This window comes from Haematobia irritans, chromosome 5 (assembly GCF_050003625.1).
Source record: "Haematobia irritans isolate KBUSLIRL chromosome 5, ASM5000362v1, whole genome shotgun sequence".
Lineage (NCBI taxonomy): Eukaryota > Metazoa > Arthropoda > Insecta > Diptera > Muscidae > Haematobia > Haematobia irritans.
Genome location: NC_134401.1, coordinates 143352603 through 143368531, shown reverse-complemented (window position 1 = coordinate 143368531; position 15929 = coordinate 143352603). Strand labels below are relative to the sequence as shown.

General features: G+C 29.3%; 1 protein-coding gene across 1 annotated transcript in view; it reads left to right on the top strand.

Moving 5' to 3' along the window:
- robo1 (roundabout guidance receptor 1) overlaps positions 1 to 15929 on the top strand; it is a 291324-nt gene that overhangs the window by 264858 nt on the left and 10537 nt on the right. Inside the window, 3 exon segments of the mRNA XM_075308740.1 lie at positions 3970 to 4091; positions 4555 to 4707; positions 7798 to 8116. Coding sequence (XP_075164855.1) covers positions 3970 to 4091; positions 4555 to 4707; positions 7798 to 8116 — 594 coding nt within the window.

Here is a 15929-nt window from a genome sequence, read left to right as displayed (position 1 = left end):
ATCACCTCAAGTTTTTATTTATTTCACTAACAATATTTGTGCGCCAAAAAATTTTTTTATGAGAGTATAAATATTGCATACTTTTTGGCATATTCACATGCAGGTCTTAATGTTAATAAAAAACAAAATACATTATAGTCTTAAGAATTTCCTGCTAACCTTTGATTGTATCATTTACGTAAAAAAAGACTCAATAAATACAAATTACAAAAAAAATACAAATACAAAAAATTGACACATTTTTGTTTGTAGATATGGAAAATTTTATGATTTTTATTTATTTATTACTTATTCAATTTTAATTTAATTTAATTTTTTTAAATTAATTTAATTTTTTTTTTTTTCAAAATTCTCATCATCACCTCAAGTTTTTATTTATTTCACTAACAATATTTGTGCGCCAAAATTTTTTTTTATGAGAGTATAAATATTGCATACTTTATGGCATATTCACATGCAGGTCTTAATGTTTATAAAAAAAATACATTATAGTCTTAAGAATTTCCTGCTAACCTTTAATTGTATCATTTACGTAAAAAAAGACTCAATAAATACTAATTACAAAAAAATATACAAATACAAAAATTTGACACATTTTTGTTCGTAGATATGGAAAATTGTATTATTTTTATTTTTTTTATTACTTATTCAATTTTAATTTAATTTAATTTTTTTAAATTAATTTAATTTTTTTTTCAAAATTCTCATCATCACCTCAAGTTTTTATTTATTTCACTAACAATATTTGTGCGCCAAAATTTTTTTTTTATGAGAGTATAAATATTGCATACTTTATGGCATATTCACATGCAGGTCTTAATGTTTATAAAAAACAAAATACATTATAGTCTTAAGAATTTCCTGCTAACCTTTGATTGTATCATTTACGTAAAAAAAGACTCAATAAATACAAATTACAAAAAAAAATACAAATACAAAAAATTGACACATTTTTGTTTGTAGATATGGAAAATTTTATTATTTTTATTTATTTATTACTTATTCAATTTTAATTTAATTTAATTTTTTTTAATTAATTTAATTTTCTTTCAAAATTCTCATCATCATATCAGGTTTTTATTTATTTACAATATTTGTGCCCCAAAATATTTTTTAATGTGAGTATAAATATTTCATACTTTTTGGCATATTCACATGCAGGTCTTAATGTTTATAAAAAAAATACATTATAGTCTTAAGAATTTCCTGCTAACCTTTAATTGTATCATTTACGTAAAAAAAGACTCAATAAATACTAATTACAAAAAATATACAAATACAAAAATTTGACACATTTTTGTTCGTAGATATGGAAAATTTTATTATTTTTATTTATTTATTACTTATTCAATTTTAATTTAATTTAATTTTTTTTTTCAAAATTCTCATCATCACCTCAAGTTTTTATTTACTTCACTAACAATATTTGTGCGCCAAAAATTTTTTTATGAGAGTATAAATATTGCATACTTTTTGGCATATTCACATGCAGGTCTTAATGTTTATAAAAAAAAATACATTATAGTCTTAAGAATTTCCTGCTAACCTTTGATTGTATCATTTACGTAAAAAAAGACTCAATAAATACAAATTACAAATACAAATACAAAAATTTTACACATTTTTGTTTGTAGATATGGGTAATTTTATTATTTGTATTTATTTATTACTTAATTGATTATAATTACAAATTATCTTTTTATAAAATTCCTACGGGAAATTCAACTAAAATTGTCCCAACTTTAGGTCTCTTTAAGAAAATTTAATGAAATTTTTTATAAAGATGATATATTTCAATTGTCGACTTTCCATCCTCCAGATACTTAAGGACCAGTTATCTATTCTGGCGCCCGATCACAAAACATGTCTTTAGGTATATATTGACTTATACGTAAATAAATATAAAAAGAAATAGATTGAATTAAATAAAGATTGTAGAGCTCTTAAATTCGTCTTCAGTTTAAAATTGTCTTGATTTTATTTTTCCCATTGGCGCCCGAGCAAGAATTTTTGTATTTGATAAAATAGAGCTAAAATCTAAGTTTGAAAAAGCAACATTGAAAAAAGCATAAGTGGAAATAAAATACAAAATAATATAATAATATATATAAAATAATAATAAATCATAAATTACGATGTCGTCGTTTATATTATGAACTTTAATTTGATCCACTGCTCTCGAATTTCAACAATTTAAAAAACTGCAATTTGTTGTATGAACTTAACTTAAGCGCAGTGCAGTTTACAAAATCTCTTACCCTTTTCGTTATTTTAAAAATATCTTAAGCTCTTAAAAATGTTTCTCTTGCTAACCATAAAATATGAATCCTTTAAAATGCTAGTTAAACTCCTTCCACCTTAACCCGAAAGTTTTATTTAAAAAATTCATGTAATTGCCAAAGGACACGTTAAAGCGTCATAGCAACACGTTGTAGTAGACAAAACACCGAACAATAAAATAAAAAAAAAATACTTAAAAAAAACAGGAAAGTCATGGCAGGGATTTGTAAATGAATATCATCCATGCGGAAAGTAAAAATTTTCGTTAAGAACAAAAGCACCACAATCCAGGATTCTATGAAAGAGATTGTTAAAAATATTCATTTGGTATGGTTTATACATAGTGATAGAGAAAAATATTAAACTTTGGTAATTCTTTAAAATGGCAAAATATAGAGGACAATGGTAGCAGAATCCAGAATCCGCGTTTTATTCTTCGAAGTAGATTTAACACACTCAGATATGCCACCAGCATTTATACGAGGGGTGATATTCGTTTTGGTTTTAAGTCGAAACTGGCATTGAACCTGCCTTTGTATGCAAGACGGGCATGCTAACCATTTCACCACTGTGGTTTTGATTCCATATATACATATAAAATTAAAGTATAGCATATTTTTAGGATTTATCCAAAATATCCTTTTTGTTTGATTTGCATTTTTTTATTTTTTTAATTTTTGATTGTTTTATTTATAAAAAAAAATTAAAACAATTTTCATAACTCCATTGAAAGTCTAAATTTTTTATATTCCATATATTACAAATATATCAATGAATTATTTATGATTTTTTGTTTTGCTGATTCATTCAATTTTAGTTTGATTTTCTTTATGTGAAAAATTCTAATCATCATACCAGGTTTTGATTTATTTCACTAACAATATTTGTGCTCCAAAATATTTTTTATGCGAGTATAAATATTGCATACTTTTTGGCATATTCACAAACATAAATACAAACATTTGACACATTATTCCAATGACCTCGAGCAAAACTAAACAAAAATAATTTGACACATTTTTGTTTGTAGAAATGGGAAATTTTAATATTTTTATTTATTTATTATTTAATGTATTATAATTACAAATTATAAAAATATAAAAAAATTATTACATTTACAAATTATAAAAGTTAGGTTAAAGTGACAGCCCGATTCGATTCAGTTAATTGGTCCAAATAAAAAATTAATTGATACTTTTAATTTATGTGATTGATTTTTATTTCAATTAAAAAATTTGTTGAATCAATTACATTTTTAATCGAATATTTTTTAAAACTCAATTAAAATTTTAATTGGAAAAATTTTCGTGAATTTTTTTCTGTTTACTATAGCTTTAATCAGAAATTGGGGCATACTTTTAGGTGTACCCCTTAAATTTATTTCTATTTCCATAAATATTTGACTATTCAATTGTCTTTCGTGTTATTTGGCAATAAATACGTGACACTTGAGTATATTTTATATATTTTGCGTAAAAAAAAACTATTCCCCAGGACTCCATATATTATTCCTGCCTTCGCTATGTCTAGGGTCCTTAGAAATTCTCCATATATGCATATATTTTATTGTCTTGTATTTATAGATATTTTTTTCTAGTTTCTTCTAACAAAAATAGTGGTAGTTCTTCCTAAGAAAACTGTTTTGAATTTCTTCATTTGATGTTTGTTGTTGTTTTGTTTTATTTGCAGTACCCTCGGCACCACCTGACAGCATACAAATTGGCATGTACAATCTAACAGCTGGCTGGGTAAGATGGTCATCCCCACCACCTCAGCATCACAATGGCAACTTGTTGGGCTACAAAATTGAGGTAAGTCACGATTCCTTTTTGCCACCTTCCTTTCCAATTGTAGGGAATCATCCAAACATCAGGGATGGCCAAAGCGCAAACCAAACAAACCGCCAGCATACATAATTAATAGTTTTGTTTTGTTTTGCACGACATCGCCGACGACGATGATGATGCCGATGAGGAAAGTGACGGTTTTTCTGCTTGTTTTGAACTAAAATTTGGTTATGGGCAACCAAGAAACAAACACACAAAAAATAAACAAACAGGAAACTAAACCTGGAACATGTAGCACCACTAGCATTTGTGGAGTAGGGATAAAATTTATGAATTTAGATCCCTCTCATGTGTATTTTATGTATTCATGATTTTTACGTTACCCCATGCCGTTGTAGATTTAAATGTACAGCTGTGTGTGTATGTGTATAAGTGTACCTGCTATTAAATATTCTCATTCCCATTGTTTTTGTTTTTCTCCTTCCAGGTAACTGCTGGCAATACTATGAAAGTTTTGGCGAATATGACTTTAAATGCAACCACGACTTCGGTACTGCTGAATAACTTGACAACTGGTGCCACATATAATGTTCGCCTAAATTCATTTACAAAAGCTGGAGAGGGCCCCTATTCGCAGCCGGTAAGTTTTGGAGAGTTTGAAATTCCATATCGCATTTAAATCAGATGGCTAAACATAAAGTTTTTTTTGTGACAAACTTGACCTCCTATGCACGGTTGCCACTCGAGCCAAAAATTTTGAGAAAATTTGACCAAAAAACTAACGAACAAAGAAATCTTATTTTAAAAAAATTTTGTAGAATATTTTGTCAAAATTTTATTTCCATAGAAAATTTTGTCAAAATTTTATTTCTATAGAAAATTTTGTAAAAATGTTATTTCTATAAAAAATTTTGTCAAAATTTTATTTCTATAGAATATTTTGTCAAAATTTTATTTCTATAGAAAATTTTGTCAAAATATTATTTCTATAGAACATTTTGTAAAAATGTTATTTCTATAAAAAATTTTGTCAAAATTTTATTTCTATAGAATATTTTGTCAAAATTTTATTTCTATAGAAAATTTTGTCAAAATTTTATTTCTATAGAAAATTTTGTCAAAATTTTATTTCTATAGAAAATTTTGTCAAAATGTCATTTCTATAGAAAATCTTGTTGACATTTTAGTTCTATAGAAAATTTTATTAAAATTTTATTTCTGTAGAAAAATTTTATTTCTATAGAAAATTTTGTGAACATTTTATTTCTATAGAAAATTTTGTCAAAATTTTATTTCTATAGTAAATTTTGTCAAAATTTTATTTCTATAGAAAATTTTGTCAAAATTTTAATTCTATAGAAAATTTTGTCAAAATTTTAGTTCTATAGAAAATTTTGTCAAAATTTCATTTCTATAGAAAATCTTGTTGAAATTTTATTTCTATAGAAAATTTTGTTAAAATTTTATTTCTGTAGAAAATTTTGTCAAATTTTTATTTCTATAGAGAATTTTGTTAAACTTTTATTTCTGTAGAAAATTTTGTCAAATTTTTATTTCTATAGAAAATTTTGTTGAAATTTTATTCCTGTAGAAAATTTTGTCAAATTTTTATTTCTATAGAAAATTTTGTCAAAATTTTATTTCAATAGAAAATTTTGTCAAAATTTTATTTTTATAGAAAATTTTGCCAAAATTTTAGTTCTATAGAAAATTTTGTCAAATTTTCATTTCTATAGAAAATCTTGTTGAAATTTTATTTCTATAGAAAATTTTGTTGAAATTTTATTTCTGTAGAAAATTTTGTCAAATTTTTATTTCTATAGAAAATTTTGTCAAAATTTTATTTCTATAGTAAATTTTGTCAAAATTTTATTTCAATAGAAAATTTTGTCAAAATTTTATTTCAATAGAAAATTTTGTCAAAATTTAATTTGTATAGCAAATTTTGTTAAAATTTTATTTCTATAGAAAATTTTGTCAAAATTTTATTTCTATAGAAAATTTTGTCAAAATTTTATTTCTATAGAAAATTTTGTCAACATTTTATTTCCATAGAAAATTTTGTCAAAATTTTATTTCTATAGAAAATGTTGTCAAAATTAATTGTCTATAGAAAATTTTGTCAAAATTTAATTTCTATAGCAAATTTTGTTAAAATTTTATTTCTATAGAAAATTTTGTCAACATTTTATTTCTATAGAAAATTGTGTCAAAATTTTATTTCTATGGAAAATTTTGTCAAAATTTTATTTCCATAGAAAATTTTGTCAAAATTTTATTTCTATAGAAAATGTTGTCAAAATTTAATGTCCATAGAAAAATTTGTCAAAATTTTATTTTGATAGAAAAATTTGTCCAAATTTTATTTCTATAGCAAATTTTATTAAAATTTTATTTCTATAGAAAATTTTGTCAAAATTTTATTTCCATAGGAAATTTTGTCAAAATTTTATTTCTATAGAAAATTTTGTCAAAATTTTAATTCTATAGAAAATTTTGTCAAACTTTTATTTCCATAGGAAATTTTGTCAAAATATTATTTCTATAGAAAATTTTGTCAAAATTTTATTTCTATAGAAAATTTTGTCAAAATTTTATTTCTATAGAAAATTTTGTCAAAATTTTATTTCTATAGAAAATTTTGTCAAAATTTTATTTCTGTAGAATATTTTGTCAAAATTTTATTTCTATAGAAAATTTTGTGAAAATTTTAGAAAAAGTACAAATGGGAGCAGCGAAGCCATCATAAGGGCAAAAAAGCTACCCAAAATCTATAATGCCCATGGTCGTAAATGTTTATCGACCTTATCACCGAAAATGTGGAAAAGTTGTGGCACAGAGTCTAGGGACTGTAGGAAAAGTTGATCTGGGGGCAGTGAAGCCAACATAAGTTAAAAGTACATTACCAAAAATCTGCAATGCCAGGTCGTAAATTATCGATCTGAAGCTTATCACCAAACAATTTTCTTTGAATATTTTCTGGCGCCAGAATTATCCCCTTGATTCCAATTTCAATTCAAAAACTTGATTTTCCTTTAATGCTACCTTAACGGCCTTAATGTACCTAATGCACTAAAAGTGGAAAAATTACACAACTTGGAAAAAATGGCACACAAACTTAAAAAGTGTGTCACGTAGTGGAATAACGAAAATGACACAAACGTTTTACTTGACATATGTGCAAAGTTTCCCAATGGTCAGAATAGTCTAAGTGGGCCTGAAATAATGGGCAACCATTATATCTAACCTCACCTACCGCTGTGCAACACTTGTCACTTTTTTAAGTGATGATGCGTTTTTTCCATTTTCGCCACACTTTGCATTTTTATGCCACCTTTATTTCATCATGTGTACTTTTTAAATAGTTCCTTTTAAACTGATTTTTCTAACATTTTCATTGCAAATCCCGTTAAGATTGCATATGGGATCGTTGTATTTTTTTATATAAATTTTTCTTTTCATATAAAAATGTGTGCCACTTTTTTCCAAATCACATGGAAAAATTATTTCAAGTATAATTTCGATTGTGTTATCAACATTCTCCACCTTATCATGCAGACTTGAAGAAAACTTTTCAAATTAAAACTTTTTGAAGTTTTCATTAAAATTATTCCACTTATGTTTCTATAATCTTTGATTTGGAACTTTCAATGCTATTTGGTATAATTGTTTTTATAATTAATTCTTTTTTTATTAAAACCCCTATTTGGTTTCCATTGCATACTTTTAGGTCTCTTTATTCATGGATCCAGCTCACTTGGTGCATCCACCACGTGCTCATCCCAGCGGTTCGCATAGCAGCATCACTGGTCATACGGGCAATGCTGGTGAAGGTGGTCATTTTGCCTATCATCCCAATGGGGTGGCTGGTATGCCCGATGATGCAGCCACCACAACCACTCAACGCAAATCAACAACTGTGGTGCATGAAACATGGTTTATGGCTCTTGTGATAACAATGCTATTGGCCATATTGGTATCGGCAGCAGCTGCAATGTTATTCTTCAAGAGAAGGCATCAGTTAACAAAAGAACTGGGACATTTGAGTGGTGAGTAGTCGAGATGATGCAGAGATTTTTTGTGTATGTGTATGTGTGTGTGTTTTTGTATTTAGCATTATTGAAATATGAAACAGAAAATCAAATCAAATGGTTTGCAATTCATTCGAAAACGGCTTGATGCACTTGTGGGAAAATAAGAGCTAAATTGTATATGATGTAGTAGGGTTGAAATACATTTTTTGTTCGAGTGTATGCTAGGAGGGGGATTAACAATTGTGTGGTTGAGTTTTATTTTTTTTCCAAAATACTAAGCAAGTATTAATTGGTAGTTATGGATGAAATGTTAAGCGTTCGATTCTTTTGTGGCAGCTAGAATTTAAATGGAGTTGCCCATGTGACCATGTAGGATAACCACATTTTACATTTAAATTAAGTTAACAAAAATGAATATTTTATATCACTGCATTAGTGCAATGGCTGTAAGCACTTAATTGCATATAACTCTCCGCGTAAGGTCATTAGCGCATTTTATCGAAATTTTTCATATTAAAAATTTAATTAAATTATTTTTTGAATTTAATAAAATTTTTAATTGGAAAAGTTAAACATTAAGACTTGATTAACATTTAAGTGATACAACCATTTTTTAATTAAAACAAAATCAATAAACACAATTATTTTTATAAATTATATTTTTTTTAATTGATTAATTTCTGTGATTGCAGAAATTTCAATTAAAAATTAATGGGATGTATTATTTTTGTGGTTGAAGAAAAGAAATGTTTTTCTGTGGAGCTTAATTTAAAAATATACCGAAACGAAATAGTTATAAGTGTATACATTTTTTTATTAAATTCAATTTAAATATTATTATACCCTCCACCATAGGATGGGGGGTATATTAACTTTGTCATTCCGTTTGTAACACATCGAAATATTGCTCTAAGACCCCATAAAGTATATATATTCTGGGTGGTGGTGAAATTCTGAGTCGATCTGAGCATGTCCGTCCGTCCGTCCGTCCGTCTGTTGAAATCACGCTAACTTCCGAACGAAACAAGCTATCGACTTGAAACTTGGCACAAGTAGTTGTTATTGATGTAGGTCGGATGGTATTGCAAATGTGCCATATCGGTCCACTTTTACGTATAGCCCCCATATAAACGGACCCCCAAATTTGGCTTGCGAGGCCTCTAAGAGAAGCAAATTTCATCCGATCCGGCTGAAATTTGGTACATGGTGTTGGTATATGGTATCTAACAACCATGCAAAAATTGGTCCAAATCGGTCCATAATTATATATAGCCCCCATATAAACCGATCCCCCGATTTGGCTTGGGAGGCCTCTAAGAGAAGCAAATTTCATACGATCCGGCTGAAATTTGGTACATGGTGTTAGTATATGGTCTCCAACAACCATGCATAAATTGGTCCAAATCGGTCTATAATTATATATAGCCCCCATATAAACCGATCCCCAGATTTGGCTTGCGAAGCCTCTAAGAGAAGAAAATTTCATCCGATGCGGCTGAAATTTGGTACAGGGTGTTAGTATATGGTCTCTAACAACCATACATAAATTGGTCCAAATCGGTCCATAATTATATATAGCCCCCATATAAACCGATCCCCCGATTTGGCTTGGGAGGCCTCTAAGAGAAGCAAATTTCATACGATCCGGGCTGAAATTTGGTACATGGTGTTAGTATATGGTCTCCAACAACCATGCATAAATTGGTCCAAATCGGTCTATAATTATATATAGCCCCCATATAAACCGATCCCCAGATTTGGCTTGCGAAGCCTCTAAGAGAAGAAAATTTCACATGATCCGGCTGAAATTTGGTACATGGTGTTAGTATATGGTCTCTAACCACTATGCAAAAATTGGTCGAAATCGGTCCATAATTATATATAGGCCCCATATAAAATGATCCCCAGATTTGACCTCCGGAGCCCCTTGGAAGAGCAAAATTCATCGGATTCGGTTGATATTTGGTACGTGATGTTAGTATATGGTATCCAACAACTATGCATGAATTGGTTCATATCAGTCCATAATTATATATAGCCCCCATATAAACCGATCCCCAGATTTGACCTCCGGAGCCCCTTGGAAGAGCAAAATTCACCCAATCCGGTTGAAATTTGGTACGTTTAAACCAATCCCCAGATTTGACCTCCGGAGCTCTTAGAGGACCAAAATTCGTCGGATCCGGTTAAGATTTGGTACGTGGTGAAATTTTGTACATTGTGCAGTATATGGCCGCTAACAACCATGCCAAAATTGGTCCATATTCGTCTATAGTTATATAAGCCGATCCCCAAAAGTAATCTAGCAAAATTTTATTTCTATAGAAAATTTTGTCAAAATTTTATTAGTATCGAAAATTTTGTCAACATTTTATTTCGATAGAAAATTTTGTTAAAATTTTATTTCTATAGAAAATTTTGTCAAAATTTTATTACTATAGAAATTTTTGTCAAAATTTTATTTCTATACAAAAATATGTAAAAATTTTATTTCTATAGAAAATTTTGTCAAAATTTTATTTCTATAGAAAATTTTGTCAACATTTTATTTCTATAGAAAATTTTGTCAAACTGAATTATATAGTATTTAATCGACCTTTTTTGTTTAATATATACTCCGTATGGACTAACTTACAATTGAGTAGACGGTGTTAAGAAGTTTTAAGAAACCTTGCCATCGCAAGTGTTACCGCAACCCAAGTAATTCGATTGTGGATGGCAGTCTTTAGTACAAGTTTCAATGTAATCCATGGTGGAGGGTACATAAGATTCGGCCTGGCCGAACTTACTGCCGTTTATACTTGTTTTTTAATATAGTTTTAAATTTCAAAAAATGTGGCTTAAATTAAGTTAACTTGTTTTTATTGAATTAATATTAATATATTGAATTTTGGTTTATTTCAAATTTAGTTTTATTTAAATTTTTGATATTAAATTATTTTCAAGTATATTTTTAGCTTTAGTTAGTTTTTTTCAAATTTAATGTAATGAAATTAAATTAAATCAAATGTAGTGAAACGAAATGAAATCGGTTATTTTTGCATAAAATTAAAAGCTTTAATTACCATAGTGCGAATTATACTGTTTAGGTAAAATTTGCGCCGTTTCTGTTTTGTATTTTTTTTTTTTTTTTTGTTCAATGAATTGTTGCCCTCGATTCTATTGGCCAAAATTTGAAGCGATTTTTGTTTTTAAATGCAAAATTGTTTGTTACAGGCAGGAGTAGATAATAATTACTTGGAACCGGTCAGTACTATAAATGGTATAAAAAATTCCCCTTTGTTATAAAATATCCTTTGTTTAAAAGGAAATAAGTTCGAAATTATAACAAATGATACATTGATTGTCGCTGATATTTCTGTTTTGCATTTGAAGAAAATTTCTTATAGTCAAAAGAAAACTTCGTTTGTCTAAGATTGTCACAAAAGTAATTCTGTTTTTAGTGCACACAATTTCTGTCTAATAGTCCAAAGCGGACCGCTTTTGGGCGGTTGCTTCCTTAACCCATTTCCTGCCATTGTACTCGCTTGAGTACAGAAAATTGGCAACATTTAATCTCGCAGAACTTTGTTTATAAATGAAATTAGGCAACGATTTTTTTATGTTTTTCTTTTTTATATTTTTTAACTGAAATTAAGTGTAAATATATAAATGAATTTGCTCGCATATAATTTTTTATTTTATTCTTATTTTATTTTTACTCAAATCCAAAGAAAAATCCAACTAATAATAATAAAAAATCTAAATCATATGAAATCTTATAATATTACAAGAAAAGTATTTTATCAAAAGGTGAAATTATTACAAATTAAAATTATTAAAATAAAAAAATAGAAATAAAACTACAATACATATTTGTGTTTTCGATGAAAATTAATTGATTTTTTTTAACTTAACAAGTTAAAAAATTTATTGAAATTTTCGAAATATCAATTATCTATTTAGTCAAGTATATTTTGTTTGTAATTATACCCTGCTCCACACTGTGGAACAGGGTATTATAAGTTAGTGCATATGTTTGCAACACGCAGAAGGAGACGAGATAGACACATGGTGTCTTTGGCAAAAATGCTAAGGGTGGGCTCCTGAGTCGATATAGCGATGTCCGTCTGTCCGTCTGTCCGTCTGTCCGTGAACACATTTTTGTAATCAAAGTCTAGGTCGCAGTTTTAGTCCAATCGACTTCAAATTTGGCACAAGTATGTGTTTTGGCTCAGAATAGATCCCTATTGATTTTGGAAGAAATCGGTTCAGATTTAGATATAGCTCCCATATATATATTTCGCCCGATATGGACTTATATGGCCCCAGAAGCCAGAGTTTTAACCTAATATACTTAAAATTTTGCACAAGAAAAACAATTAGGACTATAGTCAAGTGTGCCAAGTTTTATTGAAATCGGTTCAGATTTAGATATAGCTCCCATATATATCTTTCGCCCGATATGGACTAATACGGTCCCAGAAGCCAGAGTTTTACCCCAATTTGGTTGAAATTTTGCACACGGAGTAGAATTAGCATTATTGCTATGCGTGCCAATTTGGTTGAAATCGGTTCAGATTTAGATATAGCTCCCATATATAGCTTTCGCCCGATTTACACTCATATGACCACAGAGGCCAATTTTTAACTCCGATTTAGTTGAAATTTTGCACAGGGAGTAGAATTAACATTGTAGCTATGTGTGCCAAATTTGGTTGAAATCGGTTCAGATTTAGATATAGCTCCCATATATAGCTTTCGTCCGATTTACACTCATATGACCTCAGAGGCCAATTTTTTACTCCGATTTAGTTGAAATTTTGCACAGGGAGTAGAATTAACATTGTAGCTATGTGTGCCAAATTTGGTTGAAATCGGTTCAGATTTAGATATAGCTCCCATATATAGCTTTCGTCCGATTTACACTCATATGACCTCAGAGGCCAATTTTTTACTCCGATTTAGTTGAAATTTTGCACAGGGAGTAGAATTAGCATTGTAGCTATGCGTGCCAAATTTGGTTGAAATCGGTTCAGATTTAGATATAGCTCCAATATATAGCTTTCGGCCGATTTACACTCATATGACCACAGAGCCCAATATTTTGGTCCGATTTAGTTGAAATTTTGCACAGGGTGTATAATTAGCATTGTTGCTACGCGTGCCAAATTTGGTTGAAATCGGTTCAGATTTAGATATAGTTCCCATATATAGCTTTCGTCCGATTTACACTCATATGACCACAGAGGCCAATTTTTTACTCCGATTTAGTTGAAATTTTGCACAGGGAGTAGAATTAGCATTGTTGCTATGCGTTGTTGAAATCGGTTCAGATTTAGATATAGCTCCCATATATAGCTTTCGCCCGATTTACACTCATATGACCACAGAGCCCAATTTTTTGCTCCAATTTAGTTGAAATTTTGCACAGGGAGTAGAAATAGCATTGTAGCTATGCGTGCCAAATTCGGTTCAGATTTAGATATAGCTCCCATATATATGTTTTTCTGATTTCGACAAAAATGGTCAAAATACCAACATTTTCCTTGTAAAATCGCCACTGCTTAGTCGAAAAGTTGTAAAAATTACTCTAATTTTCCTATACTTCTAATACATATATATCGAGCGATAAATCATAAATAAACTTTTGCGAAGTTTCCTTAAAATTGCTTCAGATTTAAATGCTTCCCATATTTTTTTACTAACATTGTGTTCCACCCTAGTGCATTGCCGCCTTAAATTTTGAGTCTATAGATTTTGTAGAAATCTATCAAATTCTGTCCAGATCGAGTGATATATGTATTTGGGACAAACCTTTATATATAGCCCCCAACACATTTGACGGATGTGATATGGTATCGAAAATTTAGATCTACAAAATGGTGCAGGGTATAATATAGTCGGCCCCGCCCGACTTTAGACTTTCCTTACTTGTTAATTCTGCGATTGATTAAATTTAAATTAAAATAGAGTTTGGTTTAAATTATTTACATTTGAACTAAAGATAGCTAGCCTACCATTGTTATACCCTGCGCCACACTGTGGAACAGGGTATTATAAGTTAGTGCATATGTTTGTATCACCCAGAAGGAGACGAGATAGACACATGGTGTCTTTGGCAATAATGCTCAGGGTGGGTCCCTGAGTCGATATAACCATGCCCGTCTGTCCGTCCGTCTGTCTGTGAACACATTTTTGTGATCAAAGTCGCAAAGGTCGCAATTTAAGTCCAATCGCCTTCAAATTTGGCACATGTTCCTAATTTGGGTCAGAATAGAACCCTTTTGATTTTGGAAGAAATCGGTTCAGATTTAGATATAGCTCCCATATATATCTTTTGCCCGATATGCACTAATATGGTCCTAAAAGCCAGAGTTTTGGCCCAATTTGGTTGAAATTTTGCACAAGGAGTACAATTGGTAGTATAGTCATGTGTGCCAAATTTTATTGAAATCGGTTCAGATTTAGATATAGCTTCCATATATATTTTTCGCCCGATATGGACTTATATGGCCCCAGAAGCCAGAGTTTTGGCCCAATTTGGTTGGAATTTTGCACTAGGAGTACAATTAGTAATATAGTCATGTGTGCCAAATTTGATTGAAATCGGTTCATATTTAGATATAGCTCCCATATATATGTTTTTCTGATTTCGACAAAAATGGTCAAAATACCAACATTTTTCTTGTTAAATCGCCACTGCTTAGTCGAAAAGTGGTAAAAATGACTCTAATTTTCCTAAACTTCTAATACATATATATCGAGCGATAAATCATAAATAAACTTTTGCGAAGATTCCTTAAAATTGCTTCAGATTTAAATGTTTCCCATATTTTTTTTTTTTACTAAAATTGTGTTCCACCCTAGCATAAGCCGACTTAAATTTTGAGTCTATAGATGTTGTAGAAGTCTATCAAATTCTGTCCAGATCGAGTGATATTTAAATGTATGTATTTGGGACAAACCTTTATATATAGACCACAACACATTTGACGGATGTGATATGGTATCGAAAATTTAGATCTACAAAGTGGTGCAGGGTATAATATAGTCGGCCCCGCCCGACTTTAGACTTTCCTTACTTGTTTTTATTTACTCAATTTTTTCAACGAATTCCTTTGAACCTTAAAGATTTAAATCGTTTTCTCTTTCAACATGCTCTAGTCAAAAAAAAAAAAAATTACAATACATTTTTTACATTTTCACCATCATTAATAATGTCTTAAATAGTACTTTAGACATTTATACTCTTCATTTGATTTCTTCAATTTAATACTTGGTAATTTGTCTGCAGACAGACGAGAAAAAAAAAAAACAAAGTAACATGGTAGACAAGAGCTATGTGTTAAGCGACATACAAACACATACAACACTTGCAACTTCCGTTTCCTGTTTTGGTAGGAAATTTAGAGCTAAGAAAAAGAGGTTTCCTCTCTCACTCTCGTGCACTTCTCTCTCTCATGGAGACTGCAAAAAAAAAATCAATCATTGACTAGAGAGTAATTAATTTCTGTCCTTTGGAACAAGAAACAAAGAGCAAATACACTCGAGTACAATCCTCTACACTTTTTGACACTCTAATGACTTCCTCGATAGCTTTTGAAGTAGTGAAATGAAACAAACGTCCAAAGGACACCACTAGAAAGACATGGTATGCAGCAACAAGACCAAACTCACAAAAATCCTTAATTAACTTCAAAAAAAAAAAAGAGTCAATAGTTAGCTAACTAACAATTTGTAGGAGTACTAAGATTGGATGACAAAAAGTGAAACTATTGGAGAAAAATTGACAGTATTGATTACTATAACAACTAGTTGGACGAGAATCAGGATAAAAACTTTTAAA